Source organism: Alligator mississippiensis, chromosome 1 (assembly GCF_030867095.1).
Source record: "Alligator mississippiensis isolate rAllMis1 chromosome 1, rAllMis1, whole genome shotgun sequence".
NCBI classification, from domain to species: domain Eukaryota; kingdom Metazoa; phylum Chordata; order Crocodylia; family Alligatoridae; genus Alligator; species Alligator mississippiensis.
This window is the reverse complement of record NC_081824.1, coordinates 77,235,194-77,255,539: the sequence shown is the minus strand read 5'-3', so window position 1 is coordinate 77,255,539 and position 20,346 is coordinate 77,235,194. Positions and strand designations below refer to the sequence as shown.

The following is a 20,346-nucleotide window of genomic DNA, read 5'->3' as shown; positions in this document are numbered from 1 at the left end:
AGACTGCTCCTGCAGAAACGCAACAATTAGAACACCATGTATCCCTATGGTGATCATGGGGTACAGTCCCCATAAAATGGTAGGTTTTACCTAAGAAATAGGGGTCCATACATCAGTAACAGCTGGGTATAACATGCTTAATTCAATGCAAGCAGTTTGGTGCAAACTTATGCCAGCCCCTGGGTTGGAAGAGATCCGGCCCCTTGCTATCCCCTAAACTGGTAGAAACTGGTTTGCATCCTCAGAAGATCTGGCTTCAAAAATGAAATAAGCTGGAAGTCTCAAGGAAAGATGAGACAGTGAACTTCTGTCAGTTGAGCCCTGCAGTGTTGGTAGCTGCCCTGAAGGAGGCAGGGGTGTGTCTACACATGCATTTAGATACACCTACATTTAATACATATCAGCTTAATGCACATTAAGGTGATTTAGGCTCGCATATACACATGCATGTGTTAAAGAACATTAACGCCGTGAGCACAGACTGACATGGGACTAAAGCTACTCCCAAGTCAGTCCATACACAGTGTTAATGTGACTTAACACGTCTACATGTACGTTAATGCACTTTAGCTATTCATGCCTAAATTTAATACCTGCTTTTCCAGGTATCAAATTTAAGCATGAATAGCCTAAAATCACCATTTTTAAAGCACATCAAGGGCGTGCATGTATAGACGAGTACCCTTAATGCGCTTTAAATTGAGCTAAAGCACCTTAAATCAGCATGTGTACATGCGCCCAGTATGTTCTAACCGGAAATCACTCTATGGAGGTAGGGAAGGGATGTATGGGTGACTGAAAGCATATGGCTTGTGTTAATATACTCAGCACTGTAAAACATCCCACAGTTAATCAGCACTTGGGTTCTGAATACTACACCAAAATACCAAAGAGGATTGTACCTGACATGCTGTCTTGTGGAACAAAATAATGCTTTCCAAAACTTTGTTCTGATGTTTGGCCTTTACTCCTGCCCATGTCTTCTGAGAGACTGTTCTGAAGAGTGATATAGGAATGTTGCTGTGAACCCTCTGACTGCAGTGGCGTCTGGTTAGTTTTACCATCCTTGGCACTATGGGGATTCTCTGTATCCAGGGTCTCAGTGAGGGACTCACAAGTTGACAGAGTTGATTTTGGTCTTGAAGATCTAGAATCTCCAGAAAGTTTGAGCTCCAGATTCTGAATCTTTAGCATGCACCAGGTTTTCAATTCATCCACCAAAGAAATCTGAAAAATATGAATTGGACAATGAAATGAACCCATTTTTAATTTAACTTTCCACATTTTAAATCCATACATGTTATCTCAGATGCAGCCTTTTGTCCATGCATGATAGGGCTGAGTATGTATAACTACAATCGCTGGTAGTTTTCTTGTGCTATAAATAAATTTAGTAACATTACATTGTGACATACAGTCAGAGCTGCCATGTTTTAAAGCGGGAAGTCAGATCAACTGCTTCAACAGTACGTGGGCACACATTTTAATACCGGTGCCGATCTGTGCTCCTCGCTGTTAATTTTGTGCTATAAGATCAGAGATCAGCACTAAATTCTAATCAACAAAGAGCTTTCAAGTTACAAAAATTCTTAACCGGATACCCATATTCTCAACATTAGAAAGCTGTCTGCCAGCAGACGTTTTAAAATGCATTAGGAACTCAATTACAAAGAGAGAATATTCCTCCATTTACTCTTATTTTCCTGTTATTTATATGTCATTGTAAGTTTGGGCCATGCAAATAAAAGGCTTCTGCCTAAGGGCTTTATAAAAGGGCTAATCCAGTCTTTTCAGTGATTTTGGATAAGGCCCTAAGAGTGTTAATCCCGATTGCTTGTCACATACCATTGGCAATCTCTTTCCCTTTCAGTATTAGGAGATTGATTACTTGTATGTGTATAAGCACAGGTTCTCTCAGTACTCATGGGCTAGCCCCCAAAATTGTAATCTGAGAAGGCAATTTAATACCTATGTCTCTTCTTATCAACCTTGAGGCTGCTCAACTTTTTACTCATCTTCATAAGTACTTTCTCTGGAAAAATTATTTTGGGAATGACAGATAAGTCAGACAGGCAGATTAGATCTGTTCCTACAAGTACTGTACACCTGGACCTGATTGTCCTAATAGATCATACTACAGCTCTAGCTTACCAGTGGCTTTACAAAAAGGTGCCAAGATAATTTACTCCCTTTTAAAAAGCACTAACTGCATGAGAGGCCAAGAAGATTTTCCCTAACCTCTCCTCTCCATCAAATTTTCAGTCTGCATAGAAGCTAGAAGGGCAGGAGACTAGGTGGGTGTAGCTGGGTATACTGGAATAGATATTCTTGTTCACTTACTTTCTGTGAAAGAAACCAGCATAATTATTTCCCCATTGAGCATAAAAGGGCTCAAATTTGAAGCATTGCTTAAATTAAGGAAAATGTGCTATTGCCATAATGCTGTGGTAGAAGACCTGTTTCACTTCTTCCTGTTTCACTCCATGAACAACCTTTATTTAAGAAAAGGGCACAGAAATACCATAGAATAGAAGAAGAGCAGAAAAGGGATCTTCTCAAGGGAGAAACCACACAGATTACAAGGAGGAAAAGCCTGAGCTTGTGACTTTCTGTTGCTGTTGTTTTAAAAGGTGTAGAAAGAAGGTCTGAAATACTGGAAAAGCTTTTTTTTTTTTTTTTTACGTTCAGTTTTCAAGCCTCCAGTATCTTGAAAACTCACTGGTGACAAGAACGTAAGAGCATTAGAACTGCCATTTACTGAGGCAGACCATAGGTCCATCTTGCCCAGTATCCTGTGTCAGGGTATTGTTATACATTAACTTAAAATACATGTTAAGAGTCCATAAAACAGAAATGTCCACACATTAGGACAGGGAAACACATGGTAAGGGCCCTCTGGGTGGCTTAGAGATTATCCTCTTCCATTGAGGATTATCTCTAACTGGTTTTTGGCATCTCCTGTTGCAGTGATGTGTGACTACTCCACAAGGGCAAAACCAGTTGGGAGCATCCCTGGAGGCACCGCTCCCACCTGCTCTATCATCCCCCACCATGACCACCATGGTGGAATCTAAAGGTAAATTCCCCCCTCCATTCCCATTCCAGGCACTTCCCAGCCCCTGGGGCTCCCCTCTGCCCTCACAGATCATCTGTGGTTTCCAGCGCTGTCCTGGGGCAACAAGCAGGGAAGAGGAACCCACAAACTTCTGCTGAAGTTCTCTGGGCTGGGCTCAGCCAGAAGAGCAGCCATGGCCCAGTTCCCTTTTCCTGCTTGCTCCCTGGGGACAGCATCAATTGTAGGCAAGCCAGGGGGACATGGGGTGTGGGGGTGAGCCACAAGGGCAGCGGGCGGGGGGGACGGGGGAGTCCTGAGTGGCAAGGAGGGGTTCCCAGGCTTGGTGGGGGGACAGTGGCAATCTGGGCTAGCAGAGGTGGGGTGATGGGCTCGATCTGAGCAGTGGGGGCAGCGAGGACGCAGACTGCAGGCAGGCTGGGGCTGGCAGGCCCAGTGGGACTTAGAGAACAGCAGAGTAATGACCCTGGACTTCCAAAAAGTAAACTTCAACTCACTCAGGGAACTGATGGGCTTGATCCCCTGGGAGGCCAGACTGAGGGGGAAAGGAGTCCAGGAGAGCTGGCTGTACTTTAAAGAAACCTTACTGAGGGCACAGGAACAAACATCCCGATGTGCAGGAAGACTAGCAAGTATGGCAGAAGACCAGCGTGGCTTAGCAGGGAACTCTTCACTGAGCTAAAACACAAAAAAGGAAACTTATAAGAAGTGGAAATTTGAACAAAAAACTACGGAGGAGTATGAGTATTGCTCAGGCATGCAGGAGTGAAATCAGGAAGGTCAAAGCATAATCGAAATTGCAGCTAGCAAGGGACTTGAAAGGTAACAAGAGGGGTTTCTACAAGTAGGTCAGAAACAAGAGGAAGATCAGGGAAAGTGTGGGTCCCTTACTGAATGGCAAAGGCAATCTAGTGACAGAGGATGCAAAACAGGCTGACGTACTCAATGCCTTTTTCACTTCAATCTTCACAGGCAAGGTCAGCTCCCAGACTACTGCACCTGGCAACAGTTTGCTGAGAAGATGAGAAGCCAACTGTGGCAAAAGAACAGGTTACGGACTATTTACAAAAGCTGGACATGTGCAAGTCCATGGGACTGGACCAAGGGTGCTGAGGGAGTTAGCTGATGTGGTTGCAAAGCTGCTAGCCAAAGAGGTCCCAGTCGATTTGAAAAGGGCAAATATAGTACCCATATTTAAGAAAAAGAAGGAGGATCCAGGGCACTACAGACTGGTCAGCCTCAGTGTGTGGAAAAATCATGGAGCAGGGCCTCAAGGAATCCATTTCTAAACACTTGGAGAAGAAGGTGATTAGGAACAGTTAGCGTGGATTCACCAAGGACACGTCATGCCTGACCAACTTAATTGCCTTCTATGATGAGATGACTGGTTCTGTGGATGTGATATACCTTAACTTTAGCAAGGCTTTTGATATGGTCTCCCACAACATTCTTGCAAGCAAGCTAAGTATGGGTTGGATGAACGGACTGTAAGATGGGTAGAAAACTGGCTGCGTCATTAGGTTTAGAAGGTAGTAGTCAACAGCTCGATGTCTAGTTGGCAGCTGGTATCATGTGGAGTGCCCCAGGGCTTAGTCCTGGGTCTGGTTCTGTTCAATATCTTCATCAATAACCTGGAAGATGGGATGGAGTGTACCCTCAGCAAGTTTGCAAATGACACCAAGCTGGGGGGGAGTAGTAGATATGCTGGAGGGTAGGGCTAAGATTCAAATAGACTTCAACAAATTGGAGGATTGGACCAGAATAAATTTCATGAGGTTCAGTAAGGAGAAGTGCAAAGTTCTGCATTTAGGATGGAACAATCCCATGCACCAGTACACGCTTGGGGCTGACTGGCTGGGCAGCAGCTGAGCAGTAAAGGACCTGGGGGTTACAGTGAACAATAAACTGAATGTGAGCCAACAGTGCATCCTTGTTGTGAAGAAGGCTAATGGCATACTGGGCCGCATTAGTAGAAGCTTTGCCAAGAGATTGAGGGAAATGACTGTTCTCCTCTATTTGACACTGGTGAGGCCACATCTGGGGCACTATCTCCAGTTTTGGGTCCCCCACTACAGAAAGGATGTAAACAAATTGAAGACAGTTCAGCCAAGGGTAATGAAAATAGTTAGGGGGCTGGGGAATGTGACTTGAGGAGAGGCTGAGGGAACCGGGCTTATTTAATCTGGAAAAGAGAAAACTGAACAGGGATTTAATAGCAGCCTTCAACTACCTGAAGGGTGGTTTCAGCAAGGATGGACCTAGACTCTTCTCAGTGGTGACAGATGACAGAACACAGAGCAATGGTTTCAAGTTGCAGCAAGGGAAGTTTCAGTTGGATATTAGGATAAACTTCTCACTCACTAGGTAATAAAGTGAGACTTTTTCCTAATATCTAACCAATTGGATGTTTATCTTGCTGGGATCCTGTGACCCCAGCCAACTTCCTGCCCCTGGGGCAGGGGGCTGGACTCGATGATCATCTGATGTCCCTTCCAGCCCTAATGTCTATGACATCTATGAAAGCACAGGAACAGGCTACCCAGAGAGGTTGTACAGTCTCCATTCTTGGAGGTTTTTAAGGCCCAGTTTGACAAAGCCCTGGCTGGGATGGTTGCAGATGACACAAAGCTATGGGGAGATGTGGACACTCCAGAGGGCAGGGAACAGCTGCAGGCAGACCTGGACAGGTTGGACAAGTGGGCAGAAACCAATAGAATGCAGTTCAACAAGGAGAAATGCAAAGTGCTGCACCTAGGGAGGAAAAATGTCGAGCACACCTACAGCCTAGGAAATGACCTGCTGGGTGGCGCAGAGGTGGAAAAGGATCTTGGAGTCCTAGTGGACTCCAAGATGAACATGAGTCGGCAGTGTGACGAAGCCATCAAAAAAGCCAATGGCACTTTATCGTGCATCAGCAGATGCATGACGAATAGGTCCAGGGAGGTGATACTTCCCCTCTATTGGGCGCTGGTCAGACCGCAGTTGGAGTACTGCGTGCAATTCTGGGCGCCACACTTCAAGAAGGATGCGGATAACCTGGAGAGGGTCCAGAGAAGGGCCACGCGTATGGTTAAGGGCCTGCAGACCAAGCCCTACGAGGAGAGACTAGAGAAACTGGACCTCTTCAGCCTCCGCAAGAGAAGGTTGAGGCGACCTTATGGCTGCCTATAAGTTCATCACGGGGGCACAGAAGGGAATTGGTGAGGATTTATTCACCATGGCGCCCCCGGGGGTTACAAGAAATAATGGCCACAAGCTAGCAGAGAGCAGATTTAGACTGGACATTAGGAAGAACTTCTTCACAGTTCGAGTGGCCAAGGTCTGGAACGGGCTCCCAAGGGAGGTGGTGCTCTCCCCTACCCTGGGGGTCTTCAAGAGGAGGTTAGATGAGTATCTGGCTGGGGTCATCTAGACCCAGCACTCTTTCCTGCTTGTGCAGGGGGTCAGACTCGATGATCTGTTGAGGTCCCTTCCGACCCTAACGTCTATGAATCTATGAATTGGGGATGGTCCTGCTTTGAATAGGGGGGTGGACTAGATGACCTGAGGCCCCTTCTAACCCTCATTTTCTATGATTCTATGAATCTGGGCCACATACCTTGCCTCTGAGAGCATGTAAGTTGAGCAGGCACAGAGCCAGCTTGACTCCTAGACACACCTCTGCTCACCAGCCCTCTCAGGGCAGGTCGGAGGTCACATTACAGGGGGCATTAACCCTAAATGTGGGACAGCTCAAAGAGCATGCTAATTTTAACACCCAACTAAAATTAACACGTACTAACTGTAATGTGTAACAAGGCCCTCACTCAGTGGCAGAGAGTAGATTTTGAAAGGGAGAGTGAACTGGGTATGACCATAGTTTTTTGCACTGTTCCTCTCTCACTTGCAGGCTCCAGTATTTAGGGTCTAGGAAGTTCTGATTCAGAGGCTGTGCCCCCAATACCCATGTTCAATAGCTACTGATGCACCTCTCCTCCAGTAATTTGTTCAATGCCTTCTCAATTTGACTAAACTGTCAGCTTCCACAACATTTTGTGTCAATGCGTTCCACACTTTCATGACATGCTGTGAGAAAAGAACTTCCTTTTGTTAGTTTTAAACTTACTACCTATTGGTTTTGTTTTGTGACCCCTAATTCTTGTATTGAGACAGACAGAAAATAATAAATCTGTTTACTTTCTCTCTGCCATTAGTATTTTGTAACCCCTTCTCATGTCCATCTGCAAGCATCTCTTTTCTAAACTAAACAGGCCTAGCCTTCTTAGTCTCTCCTCATACGGAAGCCCCTTCATACCACTAATCATCCTTGTTGACCTTCTCTGCATCTTCTCTAGTTCTTCTAGAAAACAAGTAAAACAATGATATTACAGGAGCTGGTATACTGAAGGTTGAAAAGGCAAAGTAAGTTGTTGTGTTTTTATGGAAAAGTAGTCTTTGTTAGAGATCCAGTACCCTGACACTCCAGTTCAGTTGCACAAGTCTAGCCCAGGTTTACATTACTGATTGCTAAGGTTAAGACTTAAAAGGCTGTTTCTGTTATTATTTTGAGTCCCATATATATGTTTCAGTGAACCAGATATGCAACCAGACTTTTCAGTGCTCCTGAAACAAGACTTTTGAATGAATCTGTAGCAGAAAGCCCCCTTTTCCTCTTGCCTGCATTTGCTCTCCCCTCTTTGGATTTGTTTCTCTTTTTCTACCTTTTCTTCCTTCCTCTCTCTTTCACTTTAAGATAAGGAATTGTATTTTAAAATTTGTATGTGTGCATTTTGTATCTCCCCTTGTAGTTTGGTATTTTTATCTATTTGTGTGCCATGGCATTTGTAGCTTATATTTTATACTCCTCACCTTTCAACTTTCAACTAAAAGTGTTTTAGTAAGTTATACATTGTAACATTGTTAACAAAGGCAGGAATCAAACTGCTCTTCCCTGTATCAGGCTGGCCTCTGAAAGAATGAGTGAATCAGTGATTGAATCTGTAACATGGAAACAGGCAGCAATTATCACCTGGAAGCTGAACTCAATAGAAGACAGTGTAACAACCGGGAAATCTCTATACCTCACTGATCAAGGGCTAGAAGCCCTGGCCTGACTTAATCAACACCAGAGACCAACTTTTGGGCTGAATATCTCCAGATCGACCACTCCCAGAGCCCTATTCTAAATTCATCAACGGACTCCCAAACCTGCACGTACATGCGGACGACCCCTGGGGCTGACAGATGCTGTCCAGTAGCCACCGAGGGGGGGGAAGTCCCACGAGGGTCAATGACCCCTGGATTGGGCAAACCAGAAAACTGGGGAGTCACCAAAGTCTGCCAGGAACAGATAAAAGGCAGTGAAAAGTGACCCTCAGTGGCGCCCTCCTGATCTCCAACTCGACCAGACCTGTCCAGCCAGAAGGACCAGCCGGCGACCCCCTTCTGGAAGATAACACCACACTGAAAGAAGCCTCAACAACAGACTCCAGCGCTTGTAGGATAGGTATACCTGACTCTGTAGCCTGCTACTGTGTGTGTGTGTATGTGTGTGCATGTGTGCGTGTGGACCAGCCCCAAGGTTTATGATTACAGTGTTTCAATCTGCCTAATAAACTAGAATTTTAAGGATCCCGAGTTGGACATTTGTAGCCAACAAATCCATCCCTGTTACTTATTCCTGTTCATTATCTATAACCATGTTTGCCCCCTACCTGCCGTTTCTCGCCCTCATTTTTTTCCAGTTCAGCATGCTGTTGAAGGCGGTGAAGGCATTCTGTTTTCTCCGCAGATAGCCTCTCAGACATCAGCTTATCTAAAACACGGAGCTGTGACAGAACAGAAAACCCCAGTTATATGTCCATGTATAAAACTAACCCCTGTCTTATAATATATCTGGAAAATGTTTATTCTCGTTGCAGTTTAAAAGGTTAGGTTTCACTTTGTAGGGTTGTTGGTCTGAGGAAATAGGCAGGCAAGGTTCTTTGAGTAGATGTGATATCTTTTATTAGAGCAACGGAGTAGTTGGAAAAAAGTTCTTTGCAAACTTTCAGGCGCAAACACTCTTCTTCAGACCATTCCAGCAGTGTCTCCTAATGTATGTCATAACTAACTAATGGTATGGTATATCATAACTAATGGTAGGTCATAACTAACCATTAGTTGTGACATACCATCCTTCCCTGGAACCTACATAGAAAATCCTCAAACAACTGCAACCCATACTAGAAGACGACCCAATTCTTAAGGAGATCTTCCCAGAACCACCCATCCTAGCCTTTAAACAAGCACAAAACCTCGCTAACCTCATCACCAGAAGCAAACTCCCTATGACCCAAACCATGCCAAATGGATCCAGATCATGACAGGACAAGAAATGTAAAACCTGCCAACACATCACCACTCCCAGAATAACTACACCTCACAACAACCACCACCATTCCTGGATCTTACACCTGCACCGCCAGAAATGTAACATACTGGTTTCCCTTGCTTTTTGCAGGATCTGTACATGCAAATTTGACCCTTTTTACACCCCAAATTCATTATATGTGAGGGGAAGGGATGGGGGGAGGGGCACAGCCCAGTGGCTGCAGGCAGGTGGTGTTGGCTGGTCCCAGGGCTGCAGCAGGGAGCAAAGCAGAGGGAACTGTCAGTGGGTGCAGGGTGCGGCAGTGCGGCTCTTGTTGCTATGCTTGCCCTGGGAGGGCTGGGGGTCTGTGCCGGGCTCTTCCCAGGGAGTATGTGTCCCCAGATCTGTGCACGGGACAAAAGCAGGCTGCTGTTGCGCACTGGGGCTGGCGGCGGCACTGGGTTCTTCCCGGAGCTTGGAGTGGGCAACTGTGGCACTGGGAGGGGGGCTGCAGCCCCCCCAAAATTCACCGTGGCCCCTCCCAACCTGCCCTTCCAGCACCGCCACCACCTGCCCTGAGCGCCAGGAAGAGCCCAGTGCTGCTACCAGCCCCAGCCCGCAGTGGATCTGGGGGCACGTGCTCCCCAGGCCGCAGCCCTCCCAGGTGCACATAGCAACAACGGCCACGCCTCCCCGTCCCGCGCCCCAACTTCACTCCCTCCCTCCCTCACCACCATGGGAACGTATCCCTATTTGTTACCTTATAAACTGGATTCCCTTTATGCAACTTCAAGTTACATGCAGTTTTCCGGGAACACATGTACTGCATAAAGCAAGGGAAACCTGTATCTCATCCAAATGCCCAGATGGAAAATATGTAGTAGAAATCAAACAACTGTGCACCAGAATGAACGCACACCAAAAATCAATCAAAAACAAAAATATCCAATTACCTGTGGGTGCTCACTTCTCACAAGACAACCACTGCCTCTCTGATTTCTCAGTTCTAAGCCTCAAAGGGAACTTACAACACGCCTTTTATAGCTGAGCCTACGAACTTCACTTCATAAATCTACTGGATACAAAAAATCATGGACTCAATATAGACATTGGATTTATAGCACATTACAACCTGCCTGACATCTGATTCAACAGGTACTTGCTTGAACTTACCATTTACACATTTTTCCCTCCTTTCCTCCTCTCCCCTCCTTCTCTACCCATTGTTTTCCTAACTTCCACCTATTTACTTTTTCACAGGCTGCCTCATTTCTACCTTGGAGAACTCAATACTACAGCAGTCTCCCATGCTTACCTTTTGCATTCCTTCACCCATTATTTCCTCCTCTTTCCCCCCTCCCCTCCCTCCTCTATCCATTGTTTTCCAAACTTCCACCTAGTTATATTTTCACTGACCTCCTGTCACATTTGTAGCTTCTTTCCTACCTTGGAGATCTCAGAACAACAGCAGAGTCTCCCAGTGCGTGAAGAAAGGGTGCTTGTGTTCGAAAGCTTGCAAAGAACTTTTTTTCCAACTACTCAGTTGGTTTAATAAACGATATCACACCTACCCAAGGAACCTTGCCTGCCTAGTTTCACTTTAATTTTTTTTAAAAGATCAAACCATGAAAATTAAAAACATTCACAAAGCTTGAATCATGTTGCCAGTGCTAATGGGGAAATAATTACATTAGATATCTGGACCATTTTCTTACTTGATGTTGAGTTCTGTTCTCCATCTGACCCAGCTTGGCATTCATATTATCCTGCACTGTCCCAAACTCAGCTTTTATTTCTTCCACGGTTGCCTCCAGCTGATTCTCCAATTTATTGATCAAGGGCTCACAACGACATCCATTTATCGGAGCCTGGGAGAATAAGGAATAGCAGTACCTTGCTGTATCCCTCTGCCCATATTAACATGCCCTGACACAGTAAATTTTCACACCTTCTTAACTGAACTTCCCGCACACCCAGCCAATCTGGTGTGGTACTGTGTTATTTTCCTGACAATCTCTCAGGGGCTTCAGGAGGAAGAAAACAAGTGTCTGCAGAGTATTTTGTGTGGAAAAAAACTAAAATGTTAAGTTAGCTCAGATATGCATGGATAAACTTTTTGTGCCCAGCACTTCCTCAGCACCACTGGGAACAAATACATTAATGATAATAATAATTATGCTTCAGGTTTATTTCTTGAATTCATATCCAAAATTTTTCATACTTATCTCTGGACTTTTCTAATACATCCTATCTCTATCTCTTGGGACCTCTGGGAACCATGGCCACAGAGAGTAAACACACTTCACTGTCTGCCAATTTCCTTCTCTAACCTGCTGGTATATATAATTCCACAAATGGACTATGGGAAGGAAAGTATATATCTGAATATCTTAGGGATAGCTCTAAGGAGCCAATCTCAGAAACTGAAGTGCTTCTCTTCCAAAGGTGCCTTGATACAGTACACGTAAAAGCAGCAGTAGGACTACAGAAGTTCGATGAAATCTACCCAATTAAATTACAATCCATTCCTTACATTTGAAGGACAATATATTCCAATAGGGGACCTATTTGATAGTTTACCAAATGCCTTTGTGCTGTTCTAAAAATGGATTTGGGCAAATATTTGCAATTCTCATTTAGATGGCTCATGCTAATTCAAACGAATGAGTGGAATCTCTGTTGCATATTTATTAGGGCTGAGAAGTCAAGTGTTTGAAGTGAAGCGAATGTACACGAGTTGATACACCTCACTTTGGGCAAGCTCCCCACTGCACATGCGGGTAGCCGACCCCATCCCTTCAATGTAGGCAGCCCAGCTCCTTCCTTTGCTGTGTGTACAAGGCAGCCTGGCCTCCTTCATCTGCCCTGCCCCACCCCTAGGAGTGGGAGTAGGAAGTGGAAGCTGGGAGCCCCCAGTCACTGGCACAGGTGCAACATGGAGAATGGTGGTTGAGTGGAAGCCCACAGGGTGCATGTTAGCCCCTTATGAACTGCATGCAGCCTGTGGGCCACCAGTTGAACACCCTTGATCCAAGTCTCTCAAACATCAAACCTTGTCTACATATAAAAAATGCTTCAGTTATCTAGAGCCACTTAAACCATATCCTCCTTAGCATGCAACAACCAACTTCTTCATGTCAAAATACAGATGAATCTCATGCAACAAACTAAAGCATGAATACCTCTAATATTCTTGAAATTATAATTAATCAACAGTTGCTGCCTCATTTCCTAACTGTGCTCAAATCCCAATTGCCACTTGTTGTTTTATTCAATGGCAGCAATTTATTTACCTGCATTACTTTCCCATCTTTTCCACGATACAGTGTGTACAGCTGGTAGGCTCTGAACTCATGTGGAGGTGGTGGCGACGAGCAGCGGTGTTTACTTCTCCGTTTGGGCAAATTCTGTTGAGGACCAGGGAGCATCTGCTGGTCAGCTGGTGAAGTGGGGTCTGAGAGTGCTGAAGTCTGAAGAAAAAACACGCATTTCCCCCATTACAAAATCCCCAACAAACTACTACATGGGTTCTGACAGAAAACAGCTCAAACAATGAACTGTCTAGAGCACAAGAGGTTTGTGTCCAGAGACATACAGCCTAGTCTCTACTCTCACTTGAGTAGCATTGACATGTTCCCAGTTTGATAATTATCACTTCAAGTATCAGAATTCAGGCCATCCCACCAGTGGAATGATTGACGCCATCTCCAGTGGAATGATTTCCCCTTCAGAAACTGATTCTTGACTACTCGATACTTGTCTCTCACACTTGGAGCAGCAAGTATTGGAGATGGTAGGGAGATGGCATGCCTACTCACTAACAAGGAGATGGGATTCTCAACAGAAGTCCCTGTCTCTGCTCCTTTAAATCTACCAGTACCTTTCCTTTTAGTTTCTTCTTTTTGTTCTTTCCTCTGGGATCTGGAGAGGCTGATGGGGGTTCATCTTTCAGATCTTTCCTCTGGGGTGCCTGGTCACTGCTATGAGTGTCATCAGCAGCTGACACGCTGCCCTATTGAAAAAAAAGAAAAAGAATTTAGCAGTTTCAGGGGTAGGGAGGTAGTTTTGGCTAGTGTCTCTTTAAAGCCACAATTTTAAGTTGTTCTGAATTTTTTCACATAACAGAAATACTGGCAGAGAGTCTTCAACAACAATGTGAGATGCACTGTGCAGCCTCCTTTGGCCATCCCCAAAATGCATCAAGTTAGGAACACCCACAGAACTCACGATAATTAGGACTCTGTGCATCTCTCAAAGTGCCTGTATTGCTGCACAGGAAACAGCTCAGGCAGATTCAACTGAATCAGTGCAAGAGGGTTTTATTCTAATCACTCTGTTGCACTCAATGCCTTGAACCACATAAAGCTGGTTGGTAATGCGTAGCTGTACCTTGCTCTGTACCACTTCGTCTCTTGGTACAGACTGAGCTCGCCTTTCCTCCTTCAGTCTCTCTCTCCTCTTTCTCAGGCTTCTTCCACGATTAAAACGTGAGACCTGAGGCAAGACAACATTTTGAATCAATAAACGCCACCACTTTTTCTACTGATGCTCTATTTCAGAAATGAAGTAATAATACAGGCTTATTTATTTGGCTTTTTCAAAAGGAGTATCTTTTTCAATTTACTTTGCACAGCAGTACATAACAGGAGCATTCATACTGCAGAAATCTACCAATACTGGCATAGATCCATGAAGGGACTAGGAATTGAAATGCTGAAAATCACAGCACCGAACTTTAAGTAGAGAGGGGTAGATAGTTATGTTAGCCTGCAGTCAGACAAAAGACAGGGCAGAGTTGCACCTTGTTGATTAACTGAAAGTTTTCATAACCAATAGCTTGCTTAATCAGATGCTATAAAAGAACCTGTAGGGAGCAGGCATTCAAATACAGTGATTTAAAAACAAAGTATAGGAAAAAAGGGAGGGAAGGGCAGGGGGCACTCCTGAGAGAGACAAAGGCGTGTTGAAGAAAAAAACAAAGCAATGAATCCATCGGGATACAGGGGTTATAAAGGTTTATTCAGCTAATGGGATAAGAATACATAGTCTCTGTTTAGGCCATGCTTAACACAATCCAGTCTATGGATGATTTCTTGTGCTGTAATTTCAAGTCAGTTTTTAAATTGTTTTAGTCCTTCCATAGCTTCTGTTGCTATATGAGCTATTGCTCATGAAAGCTTATGCACCTCTCAGTTAGTTAATCTATAAAGTGCAACTGTGCCCTGCCTTCTGCTTAACGTCAGTACTTTGCTATCCAGTAAACTCCTCAGTTCCAGGTTAGGTATACAGGATCCCTATGTGAGACAGGTGCCTAAGAATGGGATCCAAAAATGCCATCATTTTGAGCAAGAAGCTTTCCAAATTACCCAGCAGAACATACCAGAGAGGGAGAAGGCCATATCATAATCCCCCTCAGGAAGTTGCACATCTCTCTCCACTCATCACTACAAACCATACCCTAAAACTAAGTGCCTTAACTGAGTCAGTTTTTACTTGCTCAAAACTCAGTAAGGAAGAGGTAGAGGGACAGGAGGTCTCCTAGTGACTGTATTAATCATCAAGCTATGGAATCATTTTCATGGTCTGACCCAATTTTACACAGAGTGAAACAGTTTCAACAGGAGAGGTTGAGAGCCACACACCTCAGACTACTCCATAACCCAGTGGTTTGGGCACACTTCTTGGAGGTGGAAGATCTGGTTAAGATCCCTGCTCCAAATCAGGCAGAGGAGGGATGTGAACATGGATTCCCAGGAGCATGCTCTAATCACTGGAATACTGGCTATGCAGTCAGTGCTGCTGCCGCCACCACCACTGGTGTTATGAAACCCAACCTAGTGGGTGAACTCTGAGAACATCTCCTAGATCAAGTCCAACAAACAGCGGCATAGAAATGCCTGGGGTGTGAATCCTGCTAGGGCTCACTCAGTAATACCATCAGGATAGATGTGGCAGTGCATAGGTCAAGCAGCAGAAATGTAGGCAATCTTAGGGTGGAAACCTAGGCACTTATGGAATTTAACAACCTCCAGACATAGGTGGCAGCTGACCCAATGTTTTGAGGAACTCAAGCCCCTGAGAGACATTTGTCTTAACACATGTGCAGGGGAAGATGTGTGATTCTGGGATTGGGGATCAGATCCCAATAGTGCCTTACTTGCAGGTGCAGGGGGATACCCAGGTTCCCCCTGCATCAGCAAAATGACACCAATCAGCTGATTGTCACTGGGTCCAAGAACCAAATCGGTCCTCAGTCCTAGCTGACAGTCAGCTCGCCATACAAGAAGCCCAGCATTAGGTCACAACAGCCAAATGCTGGGTTCCCTGTGCACCAGGAGCTATAAAACCATATGTGCCACCCAAATGAGTGGAACACAGGGTTATACAGCTCCCAGTGCATGGAGGGCCCAGCACTGGGCTGCAGCAGCCTGATGCCAGGCTCTCCATACATTGGAACCTGTCAAAACCCCATGAACCACCAATCTGGGGAGCATAGTTTTGAGTAGTCCCAGCCACACGTTCAATTTAAGACATGGTACAAATAAGCCACAAAGTTATTCCATGTTATATGAGTGTGTACAAGGAAGCATCTAGAAAACAGGAGGTTTGAGTCAGGGGACATACATCCTAGGCTGTACTCTCATTTGAGTAGCATGGACACCCCACATTATATATTCCACATTACATGCGGAATAATTTGTGGATCATTTACTGCATTAGTACACCTTAAACTGAGCTGTGCATGTAGCCAGTTACTATTTAATGTGAGATTAACTTGTTAATCATATCTTAAAAGTAATATGTGTCAGGGGCCTCAGCTTCATTTAAATGTTGGATTTAGGCAGATTGAGCCCATTGCCTAGAATCCAGCTTCAGTTCCAGTCATGTGGCCCAGAAGATATCCCAGAATGTTCCTGTCAGCTGATACCTTGGGGTTAGTGCTCAAAGAGAGAAAGAAAAAGACAGTTAAAATGTACCTGAGATGCTTTAGTGAGGAGAAGAGCAACCTCTGGATTATTGTGCTGTCTGGCAACCTCTAGAGGTGTCTGACCTGCCTGAAAGGACCAAAAATAAATTATTTCTTTCAGTCAGCATCAAGCTAATAAATCATGAAAGATTTAAAATGAAGTTGTTAAACAGTCTGTGTGCACGTGTCATATAACCAAGCATCTTGATTTATTCAGGAACTAACATCCACATATTGTCAGCTGAGACTTACAAAATCTTCAGGAAGTTCTCTCTGAAACATTAAAATAAGAGCCCAAAGGAATTTTACGTTCTACTTACACTGTTGACAATGGATGCATCAGCTCCTGCTTCCAGTAAGAGTTTAACCACCTTTTTATGATTTAGTGCAGCAGCTACATGTAGTGCAGTATCTCCAGCCTGAAATTTACAAAGCGACATACAAAATGCTAATAGATATCTCTGTTTTCTATCATACTGTATTTTCAGTTTCTTATGCCCATTTATTATGTCCACATTTAGTTACAAGATTGCTAAAATCTAATTAGGGTTGGTCAAAAATAGGCAAGCTTTAAAGGGCGGACTAACTCACACTGCTTTGAGAAGGTAGTTAGAGCTATGGTTACATATGTTACAGATAAAATAAGTGATCTGTATGACTGTGCACGAAAGAACATTGTTTTGGAAATGAGAAAGCAAATGGATCAATTCTGCCTCCAGCTGCAGGACCTAGAATGTCTTAGAGGGCATTGCAATATATCCCTATTTCTTTTCCAGTTGTGTAGATTTGGTGGTTTGAACTTTGGTGAGGTGATGGTTACCAAAAAATTAGCCACTTCTTAAGACCTCTGTATAAGATATGTCCTGGAAAATAATCATATAGCAGCAAAACACTGCTTGATCTTGGTACAGTGATGTTCCTTAAGGAAAACATGATTCTGGGAACACAGCTACATAAGAAGCTATGCAATGTAAGGTCAAAGCACTGCACTACTGCCCTTCATCTCTGGCAAGGAACCTGAAGTGCAAGTGAAAATAACTTTGACCATGCTCAGCCTCAGCTAACACTTGCCAGAATCAGTTTAAGAGAGAAGCATGTTTGGCCTTAGTGGATAATACTTCAGGGTAGAGAGGAAACAGTATCAGTTTACACTATCCTAATTCTAGGTAATATCATTCAGTAGCTCATTTTTATAAGCAACTTGATTCATTTTCTAAAATTAAGTGACATAGTGAACTTAATTTGGTTTAAACCTATTCCATTAGTTGTAATACTCCCTATCTGGAAAACAAGATTAAACATACAAATTAGAAAACATCCATGGGATACTGTACCCTATACAGAAAGTTATTTAGTAACATGAGATGATTTGGTAAAGTACCATATAATTTTGCTTTTCTTAGCAGCTTTAGTCCATTTTAACGTGCCAATCCATTCTGTTATACCACCCTATCAGATTGTGCTGTAGAGACAGCATTCAATTGTTTGTTTGCATTCTACAACAAGTCTGGGTGGTTAATCCTAGTTTAGACTGATCATTACTTTGTACTTAAAACAAGTTTTCCCTTCAATTTTTGCTTCACATAAGCACCAGGACAAAAAATAAAATACAAACATTAATAAAAACTCTTCATGTATACAGTACATTAAGCACCTTCAAAATGAGCTTTGTTTCCATACCTCTGCAAAGGAGGTAATGGCATTAACCCTCTTCTACGGATGTGCAAAGTGATACATAATGAGGTAAAGTATCCTGCCCAGTGTCACCATATACTAAATTAGCAGCAGAATGGGGGACTAAAGCCCAGAGGTCCTGACTCCTAATCCCTGCTCCAACCTCTATTTCCCATTTCTTAAACAAAAACCTTATTTGCATAAAATATAACAACTACAAAATGTTATAAATAAGAAATGTAAATGCAAAGACATGCCCTGAAATGATAATATGTCACAGGCACACCTTTCCTTTAAGGCTATTTTTGAAAGCCCAGGCTTCTTAATATCACCATAAGATGTGTATTAACTAGAGACTACTCCAACAGGCCCAACCAAGTCAAGGTTCTTTGTTCCAATTATTAGCCTTATAAAAAGGGTGTATAACTGTGGTGAGATTCATGCACTGACCTGGTTCTTTTCATGGACAGAACAGAAAGCACTGAGGAGTACCCTAATGATGGGCAAGTGATTATAACGAGCAGCAATGTGCAAACAGGTATCTCCTGCCTGCAAACAGAAACAAAACTCTAAGCATGTCATCATAATAGAAAAGCTTGTGTTTTAGGGATGAAATAATAAAGCTATTTAATACTGAGCTGGAGATGTGGTGAACGACATGGGTCTTTGCTGCATTATTGCCTACAGAGACCCATACATATTTTTTCCTCTGAAATTATATGTATTGCCAGTGAAATCAAATGATTGTCTCCAGTACTGTAGAGTGGACGGTTGTCTTGTAGGTGGGTGCAAGACATATACCTCAAGGAGGCTGTGAACTAGGTCCTCAGGAGGCCATTGGCCTCAAAACAGCTAACAGTTGACACCAACTAAGGATCGGGCCATACACTTATATATAGCCAGGACTCTAAATTTGGAAAAGGTTATAACTGTCTTGGTCCTTCAACACATCTCAAGCAAGTGTCCTCTACTGAAACAAACAACAACAGGAAGAACCATTTTGTTTCACATAGTGCTTAAAAGAAAGTTAGCTGGGGAAGACGAAGGGCACAAATGATGGAACAGGTCAAAAGGCAGTCTGTTCCAGGAGTTTTATATATATCAGGGGGCACATAACCTCTAAGGTGTCTTCCAACCCTACAATTTTATGACATACCCCTTTCTATTTCAATACCAGTTTCCTAGATAAAATTGTTATGTTAGGTTGGTGTGTATTGAAAAACCATGACACTTCTACTGAAACCAGAGCTATACAGCACAACATATCCAGTATACATGGCAGAACAAAGCAGTATATAGCAGTACCGATATAACCCTAACAGTATGTACAAACCATTCAGGAAGAGTATGAGAGGTTAGATCTAGTTAAAAATGGCCACCCAATCTAAGGTGAGGCAGGATGGAGGGTGAGGGGGGCGGGGCTGGCACACAGGGTTTGGCATGATTGAGGGGACAGCTGGGGTCTGGGAGGGTTGGCAGGATCGGGGGGGAGCGGGGCAAGTGGGGTCTGTGGCAGTGCAGGAGCATTGCTAATAAAAAACTCACAGCGTAGTATTTTTCAAGTTTTAGTTCCAGAAGCTGGAGCAAAATAATAATAAATACCCCCCATTAGTTTGAAACTCACATTATTCTTGAGATCTGCCCGAGATCCTCCAAGTAACAGAACACGAGTGCTTTGAGAATGACTATTCTGGCAAGCCAAGTGCAGAGGTGTGTTACCTGCCTTCGGAAAGGTACAGAAAGATAAAAAAGCTATCTTTAGAAAATTGACATAAATCCTAAAAAAAGTGTCACATTTCAATAATCTGTGTGTCTTCTTTCATGCTAGGCTTTTATACTTGGAGAAAATTTGCCTATGAAAAATGAATTTGGACTCTCACAGCAGCTCCTATTGGACAAATATCCACATCATTAAAACAATCTGCCAGTTGGTTTCCTCAGCAAAAAGTCAAAGTTATGAACTATATTCCCACTCTGTCATAGTGTTATCTCCTTCAGGACACAGCAGAAGCAGGTAACGGCCAATATGAGGAAATCTGGACTGCCACAACAGCTTGGCTTTGCCACTCTGTTGTATTCACACACTTTTATAAAGGGCTGTCTCAAAATGATTGGCAGTTTATCCAGTATTTATAGCTCCTAAGATGTTAACATCTTCTATTGCTCTGTAGTACCCATGCACATAGAAAAGCAAGTCATATTTTAAACAGGACCATAAAAATTATACACGTATTGTATAAAGATTCATGAAATGAGAAAGTGAGATGCTGCTATTCTCTAATAATATGCATCATTATGGGA

At 43.6% G+C, this 20,346-nt stretch overlaps 1 protein-coding gene across 3 annotated transcripts in view; it reads right to left on the bottom strand.

Annotated features, from left to right (window-relative positions):
* Positions 1-20,346, bottom strand: part of ANKRD6 (ankyrin repeat domain 6) — a 202,276-nt gene that overhangs the window by 4,203 nt on the left and 177,727 nt on the right. For all 3 annotated transcript variants that reach the window (XM_059732040.1, XM_014600553.3, XM_019496899.2), the window contains 10 exons: positions 19,670-19,768; positions 18,496-18,594; positions 16,692-16,790; positions 16,382-16,459; positions 13,794-13,898; positions 13,285-13,416; positions 12,698-12,874; positions 11,120-11,272; positions 8,767-8,880; positions 903-1,227 (listed from right to left, as the gene is read on the bottom strand). In XM_059732040.1, the coding sequence (XP_059588023.1) occupies positions 903-1,227; positions 8,767-8,880; positions 11,120-11,272; positions 12,698-12,874; positions 13,285-13,416; positions 13,794-13,898; positions 16,382-16,459; positions 16,692-16,790; positions 18,496-18,594; positions 19,670-19,768 (1,381 nt within the window). The remainder of the gene's footprint in view (positions 1-902; positions 1,228-8,766; positions 8,881-11,119; positions 11,273-12,697; positions 12,875-13,284; positions 13,417-13,793; positions 13,899-16,381; positions 16,460-16,691; positions 16,791-18,495; positions 18,595-19,669; positions 19,769-20,346) is intronic.